The 17238-nt window shown below is 40.5% G+C and overlaps 1 protein-coding gene across 1 annotated transcript; it reads left to right on the top strand.

Moving 5' to 3' along the window:
• The first annotated feature begins 6019 nt into the window (after positions 1–6019).
• LOC122175101 (stromelysin-1-like) lies at positions 6020–12509 on the top strand. The gene is made up of 10 exons (XM_042862520.1): positions 6020–6159; positions 6313–6557; positions 7006–7154; positions 7250–7381; positions 8215–8376; positions 8933–9143; positions 10227–10360; positions 10894–11053; positions 11880–11983; positions 12182–12509. Exons 1-10 carry the CDS (start codon positions 6055–6057, stop codon positions 12280–12282), a joined length of 1503 nt encoding a protein of 500 aa, XP_042718454.1. The 5' UTR covers positions 6020–6054; the 3' UTR covers positions 12283–12509.
• Positions 12510–17238: the final 4729 nt, after the last annotated feature.

The following is a 17238-nucleotide window of genomic DNA, read 5'->3' as shown; positions in this document are numbered from 1 at the left end:
CATATTCTCCATACAGACACCCTTTAAAGACAGACGTCCAACATTAAGAGAAATTCATTTCACTCCTGTTCATTTCTTTAAAAGCATCACAAATAGTATCTTCCGAATATACACAGGGTCTCAGTCAGGTACTCAGCCGTGTGTAATTTTCAATCAGAAAGGTATTTTTTTATTTGAAATAACTCACTATTTTTCACCTGATCTCATCATAATGCTATGTCTAATTGACCTCTTTTTCCTCCTTTTCCCTTCCACCCACAGTGCACGTTTCAGTAATTATGTACTACTCACCCTTATTGCTCTGTCATGTTATTGCTAGTTGTCCTTGCATTCTTGTTCTGAGATACTATCTATCATATTTAAAAGTGTTCAGCATTTAAATGCTTCTCTTTATAGCCAGAATTAGAGATGAACTGAGTTACAAGATTCAGAGTTAAAATCCAAAAGTGCTCCACACAGACACAGACACACACACACACAGACAAAAAGTTAAACAGAAGAGTTGGTGAGAAAGAATAAGATAAATAAAGTAAAATAATCAAAAGGAAGAAATGTTTACTTGTAAGCACTTGTTTCAATAAGAGAATCTCCCTTGTATGTATGTTTGCAAACTGTATTTGAGCACAGAAAAAAGTTGATATAGAAAGATTCAGGAAGCCTCTGTGGTCACTAACACCCTTGGACACATAATATAAGAGTGTGAGAAAAGACAGAAGAAAGCCAAATTCTTGCTTGTTGTTGGTATCCAGGGAGCTAAAAAGGAAAGGCAGGTCTTGGAAAGGGATTATTCAATTCCATCTCTATCATCATAGCTATTGCTGTTACAAAGCAGTGAATCAGTGGAAACAGATAGGTGTTGCATGTGGAATAAATTCATATTTACAAATAGGTAATTGGCAGCTTTTATTTCATGTTTATTACATGTTGGCCTTAGGATTGGTGCTTCTTCTACAGAAGTGCCTGTTAAATAAAAAGATGCTCAAATCCACTGGTAAAATATTCTGTGCCAGATTATGAGACATCAGTAACCCCCACATTAGTTTCTGGGTCTAATTCCCATGTTCAGGCATGGCCTGAGGAGAAGAAGGGGATGGTGCTGAGTGTGGTGGGACCAGTATGGACTAGCACCTGCTGGACAGGTGGAGTTTTTTCTTGGTGTTCAAACCTTGCTACTTAGCATCCTCCAAGCAATGCTTCTGTGCACGTCCACGCACTCCTGTCATCAGTGTCAAGAAAAGATAAGGGATAAGGAGAGCAAGCAGGGTAGTATGAGTCGCACCATGCTCTCCAGGACCAGTTCTTGAACCTCTTTACATACTGGGTGTCAGAGACTTTGTCTAAATGATGCACCAAGTGGATTTCTGCCAGTAAGGTCTATGCTGTTCCACCTGCACTGGTACCAATGTCATTATTCAAACACAAAGATGTACCTTGGATTGGGGGATCTCTCATCTGAATTTTTTCAAGGAAATTCCTTGCAACCACTGTTGGTCTCAGACACTACTCAGGAAGGATCAGTGTCTAACTTTTCATTAAATACATGTGATTTTTCAGAATATTCCTTCATCTTAATTTGCTTTCCCATTCTTATAGACTTGTATCTTCTGGACATATGTTCAGACCCTATCTGAATAGTTCTGCAGGTACGGAAGTGGCTATGTGATTCCTGCAGTGAGATGCAAATACTTCCAGCACTCTTTGCTCAGGAATTAGGCCTCAAGCAGATACTAATAATTGAATCATTCTGCTAAATAATCTGTAAACACTTGAGTCATGCATCATTTTGATGCTCTTAAGAAAGAAATAATCCAAGAAAACTGATATGAATTACTGAGTCAAACTCCTTTTCCTGCAGTACAGCTAAGGATAAGTTCTTTATTCCTGAAATGTCTCCCTCATTGGCGTACTCTGCCCAATTCCGTAGCGCTGGAGATTTTTTCTAGAAAACTTTCCAGAAAAATTAACTAAATGTGTTTCTTTTATTGTCATAGGAATAGGATGATACAGGATGATGAAGATGCTGTCTCTCAGTTTCCAATGAAATCTGGACAAAATGCCCAGCTGAAAAAATGTTGGATGTAATAAAACTAGGATGAAAAATCTCTGCTAATGAACAGAAGTATAGGAGATAAACAAATACCAGACAAAACTGTGCTATTCAACTCAATACTTACTTCAGGCTTATTTTCAGTAGTCTCAAAATACTGTCATCCAGAGATAAAGTATTTCATTTTTCAGTCAATGTTCTTTGATTTCACTGACTTTTAATAGCAAACCTATTTCTTTTGTTTCCACGTGGCAAAGGCAGAAACCCCAGTCATTTCTAAAATGTAATTCCCCAAACTATTTTAAGAAGTAAAATAACACAAACTCAATGAGTAAGTTAGAAAACCCAGAAGGTAGAACACAATGTCCTTGAGTTATTCAGAATATATTCAATTTCTGTAAAACTATTTACTGAACCTCATTTACAACACAAGCAATTACTCTTTGGGAATATCTAAATGAACATGCGAGGCTCTGTTAAATTTTCTGTTTGTGTACCTACCCCAATCACTTCCTTGCTTTTTTCCAGTTGTTACCTAGCTAACACTGTGGCTTATATAATGATACAAAGGGTTTTTGTCATTCCTTGCTAAGTTATTGCTCCTCAAACCTCAGAACCTCTCCTGTGGATTTATCTTGCAGATCTCTTCACGTGGAAAAAAAAAGCAGCATCCTGAAGGATGCAATGAAAATCCTTCTTTCATGTCTGAATACATCCAAGATCTTCATAGTCTATCCTGCTTTTTTGGCATAGCTGGGGAGAGTTTAGAAGCAGTATGAGGGAGGAAGAGGTGGGAGAGAAGATATCTACAGTTCCTTCAATAAATGTAAGGGGTGAAATCATAGTGTATATATGTCTAGTTTCTTCAAGCTTCCTCTGATTTAATGGGCTGTTGTTTATACAGTTAATGGCAACTGTGTGTATGAGTTCTTTAAGTGTACTTCCACTTCTTTCCACAAGTAAAAACTGCCAAACAAAACTGGCATGACACCTCTGAGTGGAATTTCAACCACATAAAAATAAGAAGTGGCAAAATTCCCAGCTAAAATTTTGACAGATCTACTAAAATCCTGGCACTTGGGCTAGCCCTCGTCAGATGATGTGAATTATGCTGTCAGAGAACAAGCAGTTCTGTGGCGGCAAATGCTCAGTCCCACTGCAGTGGTCTTCCTGGGAAAGTACCCACACAAGTCCCTTAATGCAATGATTAAGGCACGCACTGGTGATAGGGGATGTATGAGTCTAAGAGCAGATGGGGTGAGGGAAGAAATGAGCAGTGTTCCCAAATTCATCCTGGCTGCTTTGCTGCTGTGTAAGCATCACCACTGTGTGATCTCCAGGGCAGTCAGTGGGCAACAGCCACCTCCAAGCTCACCAAAGGAAGCTGCCTCTGAGGGCAGAGGGCAAGATCCATGTCTCGTTGGGTTTTACTGTAGGGCCAGCACATGAAAAAGGCACTGACTTGCTCAGCCTTGTCAATAGTAAAGAGATTCTGGGATCTCAAGAACCCATGCAGGGCAGAAAGCACTGTGGGAGGTCATTTCTTCAGTTCAGATCACCCCATGTAAGTCACAGATGTGCCTTTGTTGATGTATCTCCACCATGTCCAATGGCCATGTGATTGTCAAGCATACTAAGCTTTTGATTAAAGCCAGAAAACAGTTCCTACTCACATTCTGTGGTACCTAAGAGCTCTCCTTCATTTGAACCCTAAAGCTACAAAGGTCTTTGGGGGCAGCACAAAGAAGGTAGGTCCTTTCCTGGATCTGCATGCAGGGGAAAAGCAAAGGCTTGCTCACACGCCTCAGTCATGCAGGATGCCTCACTGTGAATTTTCCCCGCTTGTGCTGCCAAATGCACTGAGAAGGCAACAGCCAGCCCTTCCCCGGCGCTCAAATGCCACTCCAAAAATGTCAGCTCAAGCATGGAAACAGCACAACAGCTACAGAGGAGCTGTAGCAAACCTACCCATCAGCAGCCCTGCAAAAGTCAGCAAGAAAAAATAGTTTGCTAAATATTAGAGAGGGCTTGCTAAAAGGTTTGAGTTTGAGTTTGCTACATCTAAGTGCTTCATTCCAGATCTCTTGGGTGCAGCAAGCAGAATGTTGACAAAACATGTAGCTGAAATCAAAGAGGATAACTTCCATATGCTAACTGCTGCTGCTAGGTGCAAAGAGATACAAACATTGCATTTACAGTGTTCATGCTTCACATCTGAATTTCTTTTCAGAAATACAAACACTGCACGCTACAAATGCAGTTTGGGGTGCTGTCCCACAACAAACTGAGACAAATGTTTAGCTTGTTGCTGCCAATAGGAGAGGGTCCAGCATCCCATCTTCATGCCTGGCTGACTCCCTGCTTCCCCATTCCCATCTGTGCTGTCCCACCCCTCCTTTGTACTGGTGCTCTGCTCATGCCATAGGAAACCAAAAGAAAACAAATACAATTCATTTTTGTGGGGTACTTTTCTGTGGCTTCAGCCCTTTGAACCAGTTGCCCCAAGGGTTCACTTGATGTTAGAGGGCATAGGGAAAGAGCAGGAATGCTGGCCAGGATGGGAGGAGCAGGAGCACACCTTTACAACAGCGGTGGGCTCTTGGCAGAGCCGCACTCATCCCACTGCAGCCTCAGACACAAACATCGGTGCCTTGGCTCAGCAGTTCAGGGCTTTGACCTGGGTCAGGAATGCAGTGCAGCCTTCTCCAGCCCATCAGTTCAGCTCCAGTTGCCTTTGGAAGGAGGCCATGCCCTCTCCCTGGGCCACCTCGCAGACTGCAGAGCTCAGCTGCTGCGGTGCCACGGTTGGTTTTTGAAGCTTCCAATAAGTTTGCTTTTGCTGGAAAAGTGGGCTTTTTTAACCTTCTTTTTCTCATGATCAAAACCAAGCAGATTATTTTTAGGTCAGTTTTCTCCTTTTGAACTTACATTTAGGCACTAAGTCAACACACGGGACTTTTGCTTCAAAAGACAGTGAGAAAGAAGTCACTGTGTGATGGCTGTTCTGCAGCATCTGTATAAAGTGTAATGCACCACATCCAGAAAAAGAATTGAGAAAAAAAAAGTAGAACTTCCAGCAAATCTGAGAACTTGAAATATATAATTAAAATTATTGGCATCTTCCATTTAATTTTGGAGATGCATTTCATTTTTTTTTTTTTTTTTTTTTTTTCTTTTTTTTTTTTTTTTGAAGACTCCATACCCCCAAGTAGTCTCCAGGGCAATTTCCACCATTTCTTCTGTGGTGTGAGAATACCCTTGGCTGATGTTCTGCATGAACCCAGATATGATCTGGGCTGCTTTACTGAGACCTTTACATTGTGATGTGTGGGTTTACCAGGGTGAATATGGGAGAAAAAGAAGGCAGCCATAAAATTGTGATTCCATGGGCCAGGCAGCAGCACAGGTGATGATTCTGCTACTGTGCTGGATTGCTAGGGCTGCTCAAGAGGTGAAAATAAATGGATCATTTGTATTATCAACTATATCACTATAATTATCAGGCTAAAGGAAGGGGTTCATTCCTGAGGTGCTCAGGTACTGCACAGGTCCCACACTGAGAAAGGTGAAGGCTGTTTTCTGTAGGTTTCCTGTCAGGTGCCCCAAGGAATCATAGACTGGTGTCCCTCACAAAGACCAGGTCCCTTCAGCACCTCTGAAAAACGAGGTAACTTTTATCCAGGTGATCAGTTATAGATACTTGCAGGCTTAAAATACTGGTCCAGCTTAGGAATGAATGGGAAAGAAGAATACTGTCCGGTAATATGATTGCAAAATCATGGGCTTTCAGGGAAGGTAAACGGTCATGTGTTAGCCTGCTTCCAAAATGAAATTTGTTTTCTGTGTTTCTGTGGGAAATCAGAGGATGTTATTAACTGAGTCATGCAGCTGTTGACTTTAGCAAGCAAGCAAATGATATAAATAGAGAAGCACCAGTGAGCCTTGGACAGAAGAAGTGGTTGAGAGGTCTTCTTAAGAGGGCTCTGTCCAAGGACAGAGAGGCAGAGATGGAAAGGAAGATGCTTGCTTTCCTGGGTTTACTGTGTGTTTCATGCTCTTATGCTTTTCCAGTGGCTCCAGAAACTGAAAATGAAGATATGCAATTTGCTCAGGTAAATTCTATAGACAAAATGTAGAAAACAATTTACTAAGAAAAAAATGAAGATAATGATGCTGTGTTAGTGATGCAGAATATTTCACTAACAACTCTTTGCCTTTGAAAAGAAATATTTATGCTCTAAACTGTTATGTTTCCTTCCCAACAGAAATATCTGGAAAACTTTTATGATTTTAAAGAAGATAAAAGATCTTTATTTAGATCAACAAATCACGCTCACATGGCTGAGAAAATCCGAGAAATGCAGTCGTTCTTTGGGCTGGAGGTGACCGGGGAGCTGAACCGTAAGACGTTGGACATGATGAAGCAGCCCAGATGCGGAATACCAGATGTCCGCTCATACAGCACCTTCCCACAGAACCCTAGATGGAAGAAGGAAGATGTGACGTATCGGTAACATACATTAAAGCGCTTTTCCCTGCACATCAGTTTTGTGTCTGCCAGGCAGATGTAATGCCAGCAGATTCTTTACTACTTACTCCCGCATTCTTGCAAGAACCTCTTTCAGGGTGGCAGGGCCAAGAACGTGGGGAGCATTTGTGTCTTTTGCATTAGACTTCCAAATACTAATAAAAGAGACCAGAATAGGAGCCCACATTGGTTTATTGAGAGCATACTAAATAATTTAATTAGTGGAGGTATACTGAGAGTAACTGCTGGGATTTCTGAAAGGTCTGAGAGAAAACTTTGAAATCTTCTCCTATTAAATAAGCAGATAACTGGAAAATAAACAACCCAACATATAAATAATAACAATCAGTTCTTAAAATATTTGACCTCAGTACTGTGTGCCCTAGACATAGTTCTGGTTGCTTTTAATCCCTTCTGCCTTGTTTTACAGGATTTTGAACTACACTCCTGACATGCTGCAAGCTGATGTGGACGAAGCAATTGCAAAAGCATTCCAGCTCTGGAGCAGCGTCACCCCTTTGAGGTTCACCAGGCTATACAGCGGTGATGCAGATATAATGATCTCCTTTGCTTCTGGATGTAAGGGACCCCCTTGCTGGGGAATGATAATTAATTGTCAATTTTTCTTGCCGAGCTGATGGAAAGTTTCACTTGTTTTTACTTCTTTATTTTAGTTCATGGTGACTTCTATTCCTTCGACGGTCCAGGAGGAACGCTGGCTCATGCCTACCCCCCCAACAGAGGGATAGGAGGAGATGCCCACTTTGATGAAGATGAAAACTGGACCAAGTTTACCACCTATAGTGGCAAGTTGCCTTAAAAATTGCATTGCTTGTTTTTTGTTAGATAGTGTTGGTCTTGAAGACACTGAGAAGTAAAAGGTACTGTGGCAAAAAATTCCCACATTTGCTGAGATGTAAAATGTCAGAGTAACTTAGTAAAATGATTGTGCATATTCTGATCTGTGCTGCAGACATGACAGTTCTCAGGAGTTAATTCATACACTGTAACTGCAGTTCCAGTGAAGAAGATGAGATTAACATGAAATAGCAATTGGGTAAACATGACATTGTAAAGCAGGGAATTTTGGCCATCAGAAATGACCTTAAAATTTTTAATAGTAAGCTCTTTTTTTTTTTTAAATAAAATTATTTAAACATTTAAATTCTGCAAAGAAATAAAAGGGCCATGAATTTGTTGGTAAGCATAATTTTGAGATTTTCTGGTGTCCAGCAATGTTCAGGGGTGATATCAGAGCTCACATGCTATCAGCCCTCCTGCAGTAGTCACCAACTGAATTCCATGCCACTTGTGATGCCTAAAATACAACCAGATTATTAAAACATTCTTATCTGATTTTCAGTCTTTGTTAACATTAAAGAATCCTTGATTCTTTGTTGGCAGGAAAATTTCTGCAGCATGAGCAAGCAAAGTTCCCCAACTGGCTCCCCTGTGAGCAACAAACATTTATAATTGGAAACTCATTTCTTTTCCAAGATTTTAGAGAACCTCTTAACTGGGACAGTTAAAATTTCCTGTTTTATTAACACATGAATAATATATAATGAGAAGTTAAAATGTGCATCCCACTGTCAAGAAGAAATTTTGTTTAGTGTTTGTTCTCTGTGCTGTGTTTTAGGGTACAATTTATTCCTTGTTGCTGCTCATGAGTTGGGCCACTCACTGGGTCTTGCTCATTCCAATGTCTTTGGTGCTTTGATGTATCCCATATATATGGCCAAAGATACAAGAAACTACAGGCTTCATCAGGATGATATCAGTGGCATTCAGGCCCTCTATGGTAAGCAAGAAGCATAATTTTTGTTAGCCAATGGAAAAGAATTTACAATAAATTTTACTCAACTAAAATACAAACTAAAAAGTACTTATTTCTACTTCAGGAAGGATATTGAGATTTAATTTCCTGATTACATTTTGTGCAAATCTCTCAGTCTCTTTGTGGCTATAAGACAAAATTTGCAACATGAAATCTGTGGGCTGTGTCCATGCCAGTAAAACAAAATATTTAAGCTTTCCTTAAAGCTACCAGAGGAAGAAGTTACAGCCTGTAACGGTAGTATTAATTCTCTTACCATCCATAAAAGGATGTTCATTTGCACAACTGCTATTTGAAAATTGGTTTTGCTCTACATTAATCCCTGAGCAAATGCAGTTTGAGCTAGCAATAACTTGTCAAAGTAAAACCATGCAAGAGACTAATCAACACAGACAGCCAAATTGCCCAATTTCCACTGGCATTAGCTTACCAGCTGAGTTATAAACTCACCTGTGCATTATGCTCTGCAATGCAAAACTCTATTCCACCATCCAATTTCACACTTATCTGTTTCCCAAAGGACCCCCAAGGGAATCTCCTGCATTTCCAACAAAAGCATTTCTCCCACAAGAACCAACTGAAATGTCACCTACGGAAGAACCAACTCAAATGTCACCCTGGGAAAAACCAACAGAAATGGCACCTACACAAAGACCAGAGGACTGTGACCCTCATTTGACTTTTGATGCTATCACTACTCTCCGTGGGGAAATTCTGTTCTTCAAAGGCAGGTAAGTGATTTCATTTCTACCAGCACCTGCTTCTGAGGCTCACAAAGGTAGAACATAATGCTATTTCAAGGAATTTATCTTCCTTTGATTACAAGGGAAAATATTTCTTTCTGGAAGTATTAAGACAGCTTTGCAAATTTTTACTAGTCCAGCAAGAGTTGGGTGAGTAACACGGTTTACTGACAGGTGAGTAAACTGTGGCAAGCCATCATCCATCATCACTGTTACAGTTGTGCAAGGCTGAATAATCTCAGCATCACTCTTCAGCCTGCAGCTAGTTCATATACAGCACTTTCCTCAGCACACCAGTCCAGGTGTGGGTCATGGAGCTGTGGGAATTGCTACTGGTGTCTTTTGGCAGCAGATGGCCCTGCTGTTTCTGTATGTTCTGACACAGCACTGTAACAGGGGGTTGGCAGTGTGCTTCCACTCTAGAGAAAGGGGACAGCATGTCATACCTAGGTTTTCATTCATTTCTCGAGTTGGTGACTGTGTTTTAATTGAATAAACTTCCTTTGATGAAATTGGTCTGATTCATCTTCTAAAGCATGTGATGAAGAATTGTAGCTTAAAAACATTCTAGGGAAGGAGAGGAAGGGAGAATTCCTCCTTACTTTGAATTTTAATGTATTTTCCAAGGATGTTTATTGAATCTTGGTAACCAAATTGAAATTAAGAACAGAGCTGTGCCAGCCCATGTGGTACATGGTGAAGACAAAGCTGTAGTCATCAGCATTACTACAGGCATCATGTGTTGATGGCTGAGCCATTGGAGTCTTGGTGTGGTAGTCTGTAGTGCAAGCAGCTCTAAGTGGCACTGTTTGAGCAAAGATGTTGTACAAGACCACCTCCAGACATTCCTTCACTTAACCATTCTGTGATACCAGAGTAACCAGTAGTGAAGGGGAAATGTCTGAGAGAGCAGGGCTAAGTGAAGCATTCCATCCCAGAAGGGTGATGGCATTGCCCAGTAGTGAGAACTGGCTTCAGCATCCAGACAGTAGCATGTTAAATATAATTCTGTGCCACTGATCTCATAGTGAAATATGGACAGTGAAACACTGCTGATCTTGTTTCTATCAGCTACGTCTGGCGCAAAAGTCCCTACTTCTCTCAAATCGAGCACGACACCGTCTCCACATTCTGGCCATCACTGGCAGCTGGCTTTGATGCCGCTTATGAGATTGACAAGAAGGATCGAGTGATCTTTTTTAAAGGTATTTCTCTTACATTTCCTTCTGTTCTTTTTATGAATTAATAAAGTTGTTGCAGTACTAGTAGCCTGTATGTTTGTGTATGTTATAAGATAATAATGGAAGTAATACAATAATAACAACATATATTCTTAATATTTAAACCCACTTTCACTTTCTAAATGTTATTAATGTCATCCCAGCAGCCCTTTACAATGTGATATTACTGTTGCTACTGAGAGAGATCAGAACTGAGACAAAACTCATTACCTGCATTGCTATTTAAATATATTTTTAAAGGTGCCCAATACACCTAAAAAACATGCTGAACTTTAGCCACTGAGTGTTATAATGTCATAATGAGTGTTAAAAATGAAAAATGCAACATTCAGTATCTGAATAATTTAAAGTTGTGTTTGTTCTAAAAGGACATCTTCTCATCTAGATATGTGTGTTGCTTCACTACTCAGAAAACTCTGATGGGATGTTCTAGGGCTCTGATGAAAAGTTCAGCCTCTTCAGGGATTCCTACTAATATTTTCTGTTTTTCTTGACAGACAACCAGTACTGGGCTGTCAGTGGCTACAGAATAGAGCCAGGTTTCCCCAAGCCTATTCAGAACCTGGGCTTTCCCAGAAGTGTTAGGAAAATAGATGCTGCTGTTCATGATCAAAATACCAAGAAAACCTATATCTTTGTAGGCAAGAAGTACTGGAGGTAAGGCTAATTCCTATCTTGTGCAGCAGATAATCAAGACAGCTGTTTTTTAACAATCAAACTACATAAGAACTTGTACAGTAGATCTGTGGCCTCTTGTCATTCTTTTTAGCCAATATAATGCCAAAATCAAAGGCAATTATTCATATATATTATAGCAAAAAGTTTGCAAAGATAAAGTAGACATCAATTTGCTGTTGTCAGTCTGTGATTAAGAAACACAAGCAATAGCACTATTTATCTGTTAAAAAGCATTATTACATGAAATTAATTAATGTACAGTTTTATTTACATGAAATTAGTACAAAATTTAGTACAACAAGCCAACGTGAGTAGGCTTTGACATCATTTCTTTCACTCAGGATCTTGTAAGGATGCACTCTCTGAAATTTGTAAGCAAAGGACCTATCAAGAAAGCTATGAAAGGAGATCAAAATATTGAATTTTTAAAGAAACAGTTCAGTGAAGCAGTAATATTTACCCTTACACCAAAATTTACATCCAATCATGAAGTCAGTTCTTTAGTCGGATACTGTAGAAGTGAATTAATCAAATGAATAAAGCTTATTACTCAGTACGGACACTGACCTGCCTTGTTGTCAAACTCGGGGAGTAGAGTTGAACTGTTTAGTCTGATGCTCTGAAAACAGCCTTGCTCATGACAGTAAAGATAGGAATTTTACACAGGATTTATACAGTTCAGTGAGTTCTCTATACAAATATGTTCGATTAATTCTTCATAAGAGTAGGCTTATTTAGTAAAAAATTCACCTGTTTTTACCATTATATATTACACTTTCTTCTTTTCATTAATTTCTTTATGCAGTTTTGATGAAAATACCCAATCAATGGAAAGAGGATATCCAAGAAAAATAGCAGCTGACTTCCAAGGGATTGGTCACACTGTTGATGCTGCCCTTCAGAAAAATGGTAAGTAAATAAAAATGGAAGTAAAAACAGAATAGACCATCAACTGATGCAAACAACAAAAAGTATATATATGTATGTTTCAAATATATATGGATATGAAACATTTTTTTTAATCATCCAGGAAAATAGAAATTACAGATCAATAAGTAAACAAAAATTAAATACTAATTTGCTATTACTTTGTCCTTCTAATTCCAGGACATTTCTACTTTTTCCGTGGATCCAACCAGTATGAGGTTGACATCAAGAACAAGAAACTTGTCCGTAAAATGAAGAGCAACAGCTGGTTTGATTGCTAGAAATCTCAAACAATAATGCAAGTTTGCATTTGCTCCAGAAATGTTTTTCTCATGTTCCTTGGCTATAACCAATATCACTCAGCTGTTACTGTGCATTTGAGACTGCAATTACGGTCTTTGAAGAATCTAATTTAAAATTTTAATAATGTAAAACTTAATGTACAGTTTTAATTTATTTTTCCAAGTATTTATTAATCTAACTAGTTTTGAGTAATAAAAGTATTTTGCTGGAGAATAGTAGCGCTTGTGTGTTCTGGTTCATTTCTCTGGTGACAATGCACACAAACCTGAACAGAGCCAGGACCCCACTGCCATTTTCAGAAGTGCTCAGTGTCTGTAGCAGGGAAGTTAAATAGAATCTGAAGCTGCTGGGCTGTTTTGAGGCATGAGAAATGATCTGAGGGACAGACAGGGGAAAGGAATGCACTCAGGAAAGTCGTGGGGGACAGAAGGAGAAACAGATCCTACAGAAGGAGAATGCAAGCAGCAGCACTGGTAAGGATTCTGGTAGCTATGTCCTCACCTACCTTGATCTCACAGCATGAAGGAAAAGAGGTGAGGGCAGGAATGGAGATGGATCTCTACTGGTGGAAGGGGAACATGACAATGAGTTAAGAGGACACATGCTTTTGTGCCTCTTTGGGGTGGGCAGAGTTGGGAGGTTGGTATGGCAGGATTAAAGTAACTGGAGAGAAGAGCTGGGTAACATGTTTGGGGACAGAGACAGCCTGCAGACAGGATGAGAAGAGATGGTAGTATTGTCACGGGGTAATCACTAGGGAGCAAGGGGATTATTCCTGCTGAGTTGTGACCATGTGCTATGCTCCCAGGCTGGACAGGAACCACTGCAATAACCACTTCCCATAGCAAAAAAGTCGAAGTTATAAGACAAAAAACAGGGTTTCCATGTAACCGCTGCAGATGACTCCTCTGGAGGAAGAGCAGTAAGGCACAAACAAAAGCACACGCACTTCCTCCTCTTGTTTGGGCTGCAGCATGAACCTCTTCGTAGTCTCCTGCACTATGCAGTCCATCATGTCACAACATGCATTCCCTTGGCAAATACGCTGACACCCATGAACACGTACTGTGATCAATTTGCAGTGTACATACAAGTGAAACAGTCAAGTCAGACTGCAAATTTCCTTAATTCTCAGAGTTAATGCAAGAGTCATAACCCTCCCTCTGCCAGTCCAAACTAGTAAGGTACTGGGCTATTCAATCAGCCAGCAAGAAACCAGTGCTATTATGCCATTTTTCCCCTCGTGTCCTGAATCCGCTCTGTGTAAAGAGCCATCAGGTCAGCCTGATTCCTCTACATCACTGAGTGAGACTGTGAAAATCCAGCTTGCTGAAGAAAGACATCCCTGACATACAATAGGCCTCAGTACAGTAGTGGAGCCGTGCTAAAGGCCTCATTATATAACTGAGCATATCATAATATACACACATTGCTGTTGAGTGATATCTCAGTGGCTAGAATACCTGTTTGACTGTAAGAAAGCTTGGCTGATATTCATCTTCCTCTTGAAGGGATTTGATCTCATCTCCTCTAACACTGATCTAATTGCATGATTGTGTGAGGAAGTCAACTCTTCTGAACTGCTCCTTTTCTGCTCCTTTTCCTCTCACAGCGCTGGCAAAGGCAGCAGGAGTGGACGGGAATGGCTGATGAGGACATTTTTCCAGTTGTTGCTGCTCAAAATCTCTCATCTGCCATGTTCTTCTCCCTGTGCGAGCAATGCGTAATGCTAAGTGAGCAGTGCTGCACAGGACAATAAAATATGCCAGGGGAGAAACTGAGCTGTTAATCTCAGCCTGCTTTAAAAGCCTATTAGGGACTGACTGGCTCAGCATCCCCACAAAGGCTGTGGTGCACCAGAGTGAAGTCATGAGCTGACAAGTGGGTGAGCTCACCTGGCAGGAGCCCAGGGAGGGCAGAGACACAGTGCAGCTGATGCTGCCTCAACGTCTCTCATTACCTTCCTCAAAAGTTCGTGCTGTGTACACAGCCTGTACAGAAGAAACTTCTGTCCAAGGACATTAGGTGCCTCCAGGGTGAAGTAGGGCTCTCATGAATGCTTCTTGTGCACTCCCTTTCATTTTGAAAGTGCCTACACACTTTGATATCCTAATGAGACGCCTACTTGCATGCCCAGGTTACCTTCAGGAATCAGGCCTTTAGGCCCTGTTTGTTGGCTGAGTACTGAAAGCGATGAAAGGGAAACCAAAAAGAGCACATCAGCAATGGTGGGACAGAGCACGGATAGTGTTGACTCACCGTTACCATTATATACGAATAATGTATATAACATACAGAAAATGCTTTAAGATAAGACTGGTACTGAGTTATCACCTCAACAAGACAGCTAACTGAAAGTAAAATACTGGCCTCAGCTGTTAGCTTAAACTGCTTGCATCTGAAAAATGAATGGTAATTACTTTGCTGTAAATGTAATCCAGAAAGTTCTCTGGTTTTTCATCTGATCGAGACTACAAATGGAAGAAGACAAGGAATGAATTTTACCCTTACACAGGAGCTGGTCAGTAGTGTTAACCGTGGATTTTCCATCCATATTTCTGCTTTCTCAATGTCCTAAATTTTGGCCAAAAAAAAAATTAAACTGAGCAAAGCAAGAAAATTCCTGGAAAATGATATAATAATAAGTAACTCTGATTGTTTTGGAAACAGGAGCACCGAAACTGCCTGTTGGCACTTACTGACCAAGTGGAACTTTCTTGTTGCTATGATTTCTTTATAACTCATAAATGGTTACTAGAGTTAAGGGCATTAATACCAGCATACAAAATTTGCTCATAAATATAATTTCAATAAGAATTTCTAAGTGTATGGACTTTCTCTGGAGTCTGAGAACAGGCATGTAAAAACAGAGATGCACAGAAACATCATCTCTCAAATTCTTGACTGTACAACTGTCATCCCAGACACAACCTATTGCACATCAAAACTCATGCAAAAATATCTTAATGACTTTAGTGGCAACTTTATAAGGCTCTTAAACAGGATGAGGTGAACGAGCCAATAACGGTGCACGCTGACACAAAAAGAACAAGTGGTAAATGCTACAGGAAAGCAGTGGGCTCCAGTCCCAGACATCAGGCAGCTCTCTCACACGGACTTAGTCTACAGCTGGTGGACTGGTTTAGTGTTACCAGTAGTAGCTGCCATATGTTGCTTTTGGGGAAGGGAAAAGACTCTGTCACACAGAAGTCCTTGGAGATATTGTGACAAGGATCTTCCCACGGCAGAACTGCTTTTTCCCTTCTTGAGGAAGTTTGATTTTCAACATTGTTGTTATGGTTGCAGAGGGGAGTATGGAAATATCTGTCTAATGCTGTTCTCTGTGGCTAGAATTTGAGATCTTCCTGGGCAGGTTTTCCATATAAAGCAAGTCTCGACTCACATACAGACAGCACTGCTAAAATCATGGAGAAAATGAAGTTGAATTATGCAGTAAGGAGGCTCTGACTCAGCACTGGACAGGAAGGGTGACCTGTGTGAAAGCTGACCGTGACAGAAGGAGTCCTGCTGGTGAATCAGCATTACTGTGATAAAAACAGGTGACTGTAATATATATATATATATATATATATATATATATATATAAAGCAGAAGCTGGTCTCACATGCATCTTTACCAGTAATATGTTATTTTTGAGACAGCACAGGGTTTGCAGCAGAGCTAGGCAGGAGGTAAGCACTGCTCAACATCAGCAGGGGATGAGGCAGATTAGAACCATCCTAGGCAGAAAACTGACTCTGAAAGAGGGGAAAAAAGGGCCAATCTTGAAAGACTGTCCTTTTTGAAGTGTTAAAAGGAAGAGAACATAACTTTCACACTCACTTCTTTAAGCCAGAATACATGATTTTCTTCATATGTTGTACTACTTCTGGATGAAGTCGCCTCAAAAGATACCTTCAAAGGAGATTGGTGTGGATTTTTCTTCATAAGACCTATTCTAGATAATTAAAAAATATTTGATTTGGTGATAGATCTTTTGTGGGAAATGGTGAAGAGTGAGAAAATGTTGTCAGAATAGCAACAGGATGTATTTGAGAAGGATGTCAAACAGAAGATTGCGTAAATTTCACCAATACCCCTCCAGATCATCTCAACCTCCTCTAGCAGCCCGCCCATTAGATAGAAAGAATAGTGAGGAATATTTGTCCAAGTTTTACAGGTCAGAAAGTTACTTCTGTGCGCTGGGGCCATGGGACACCATGCACACAGAGACACACTGAACACTTGGTGAGAAGTTGCATCTCATGTGGGAAGTGAAAAAAAGTTGCAAGGCTTCAGTGAGTTAGTCTGCAAGTACAAAAAGCTATTTCTACAAGTGATATTGTGGGCGTGTAAGCTGCACGGGAGAAAATCACACTCAATTTATAGACTCATCTCACCCACCCAGTGTGACACACCTAGCAGAATAAGAGCAGAATTATCAAAAGATGCCAAAAGATACAAGATCTCTTGTGGTTCTCTGCCCAAATGCAGCTCAGTAGTCCCAGTTCAGCGTCATACCCCGACTATGTCCATCTCCTCCCAGGACTGAGCAGGAGGTCTTTGACCCTGATGTGAACGTTCCAATTAGGTGTCTGCTGTCAGGGCAGGAATTCAGCCCTCGGTGACCAGTCTCCCCAGCTGAGCCCCACAAGCTGCCCTCTTGCTTCCACCCAGTCCAGGATCTGTCTGCATTCCATTTGCATTCTGTTTTTCAGAACGCTCTCCACAATGCCCTGCAGGAAGAGACAAGTTCAGTAAATGCTGAAAATACGTAGGTTGCTATCATCTATTCTTTTATTTTCTTTCCGACGTATAAATAAAGGAAATTAATCCAATATTCATTGCTGTTGGAGTGAAGGGGTCAAAAGGATGGGAGAGGAGCACCGGACCTCTGTTTACATCCGTTTACGAGGGTGGACAGTGGGAACAAG

The sequence above is a fragment of the Lagopus leucura genome, unplaced genomic scaffold (assembly GCF_019238085.1).
Source record: "Lagopus leucura isolate 7727_CA_CO unplaced genomic scaffold, USGS_WTPT01 Super-Scaffold_702, whole genome shotgun sequence".
NCBI classification, from domain to species: Eukaryota; Metazoa; Chordata; class Aves; order Galliformes; family Phasianidae; genus Lagopus; species Lagopus leucura.
The sequence above is the reverse complement of the archived record's forward strand: the minus strand, read 5'-3'. Positions and strand labels throughout refer to the sequence as shown.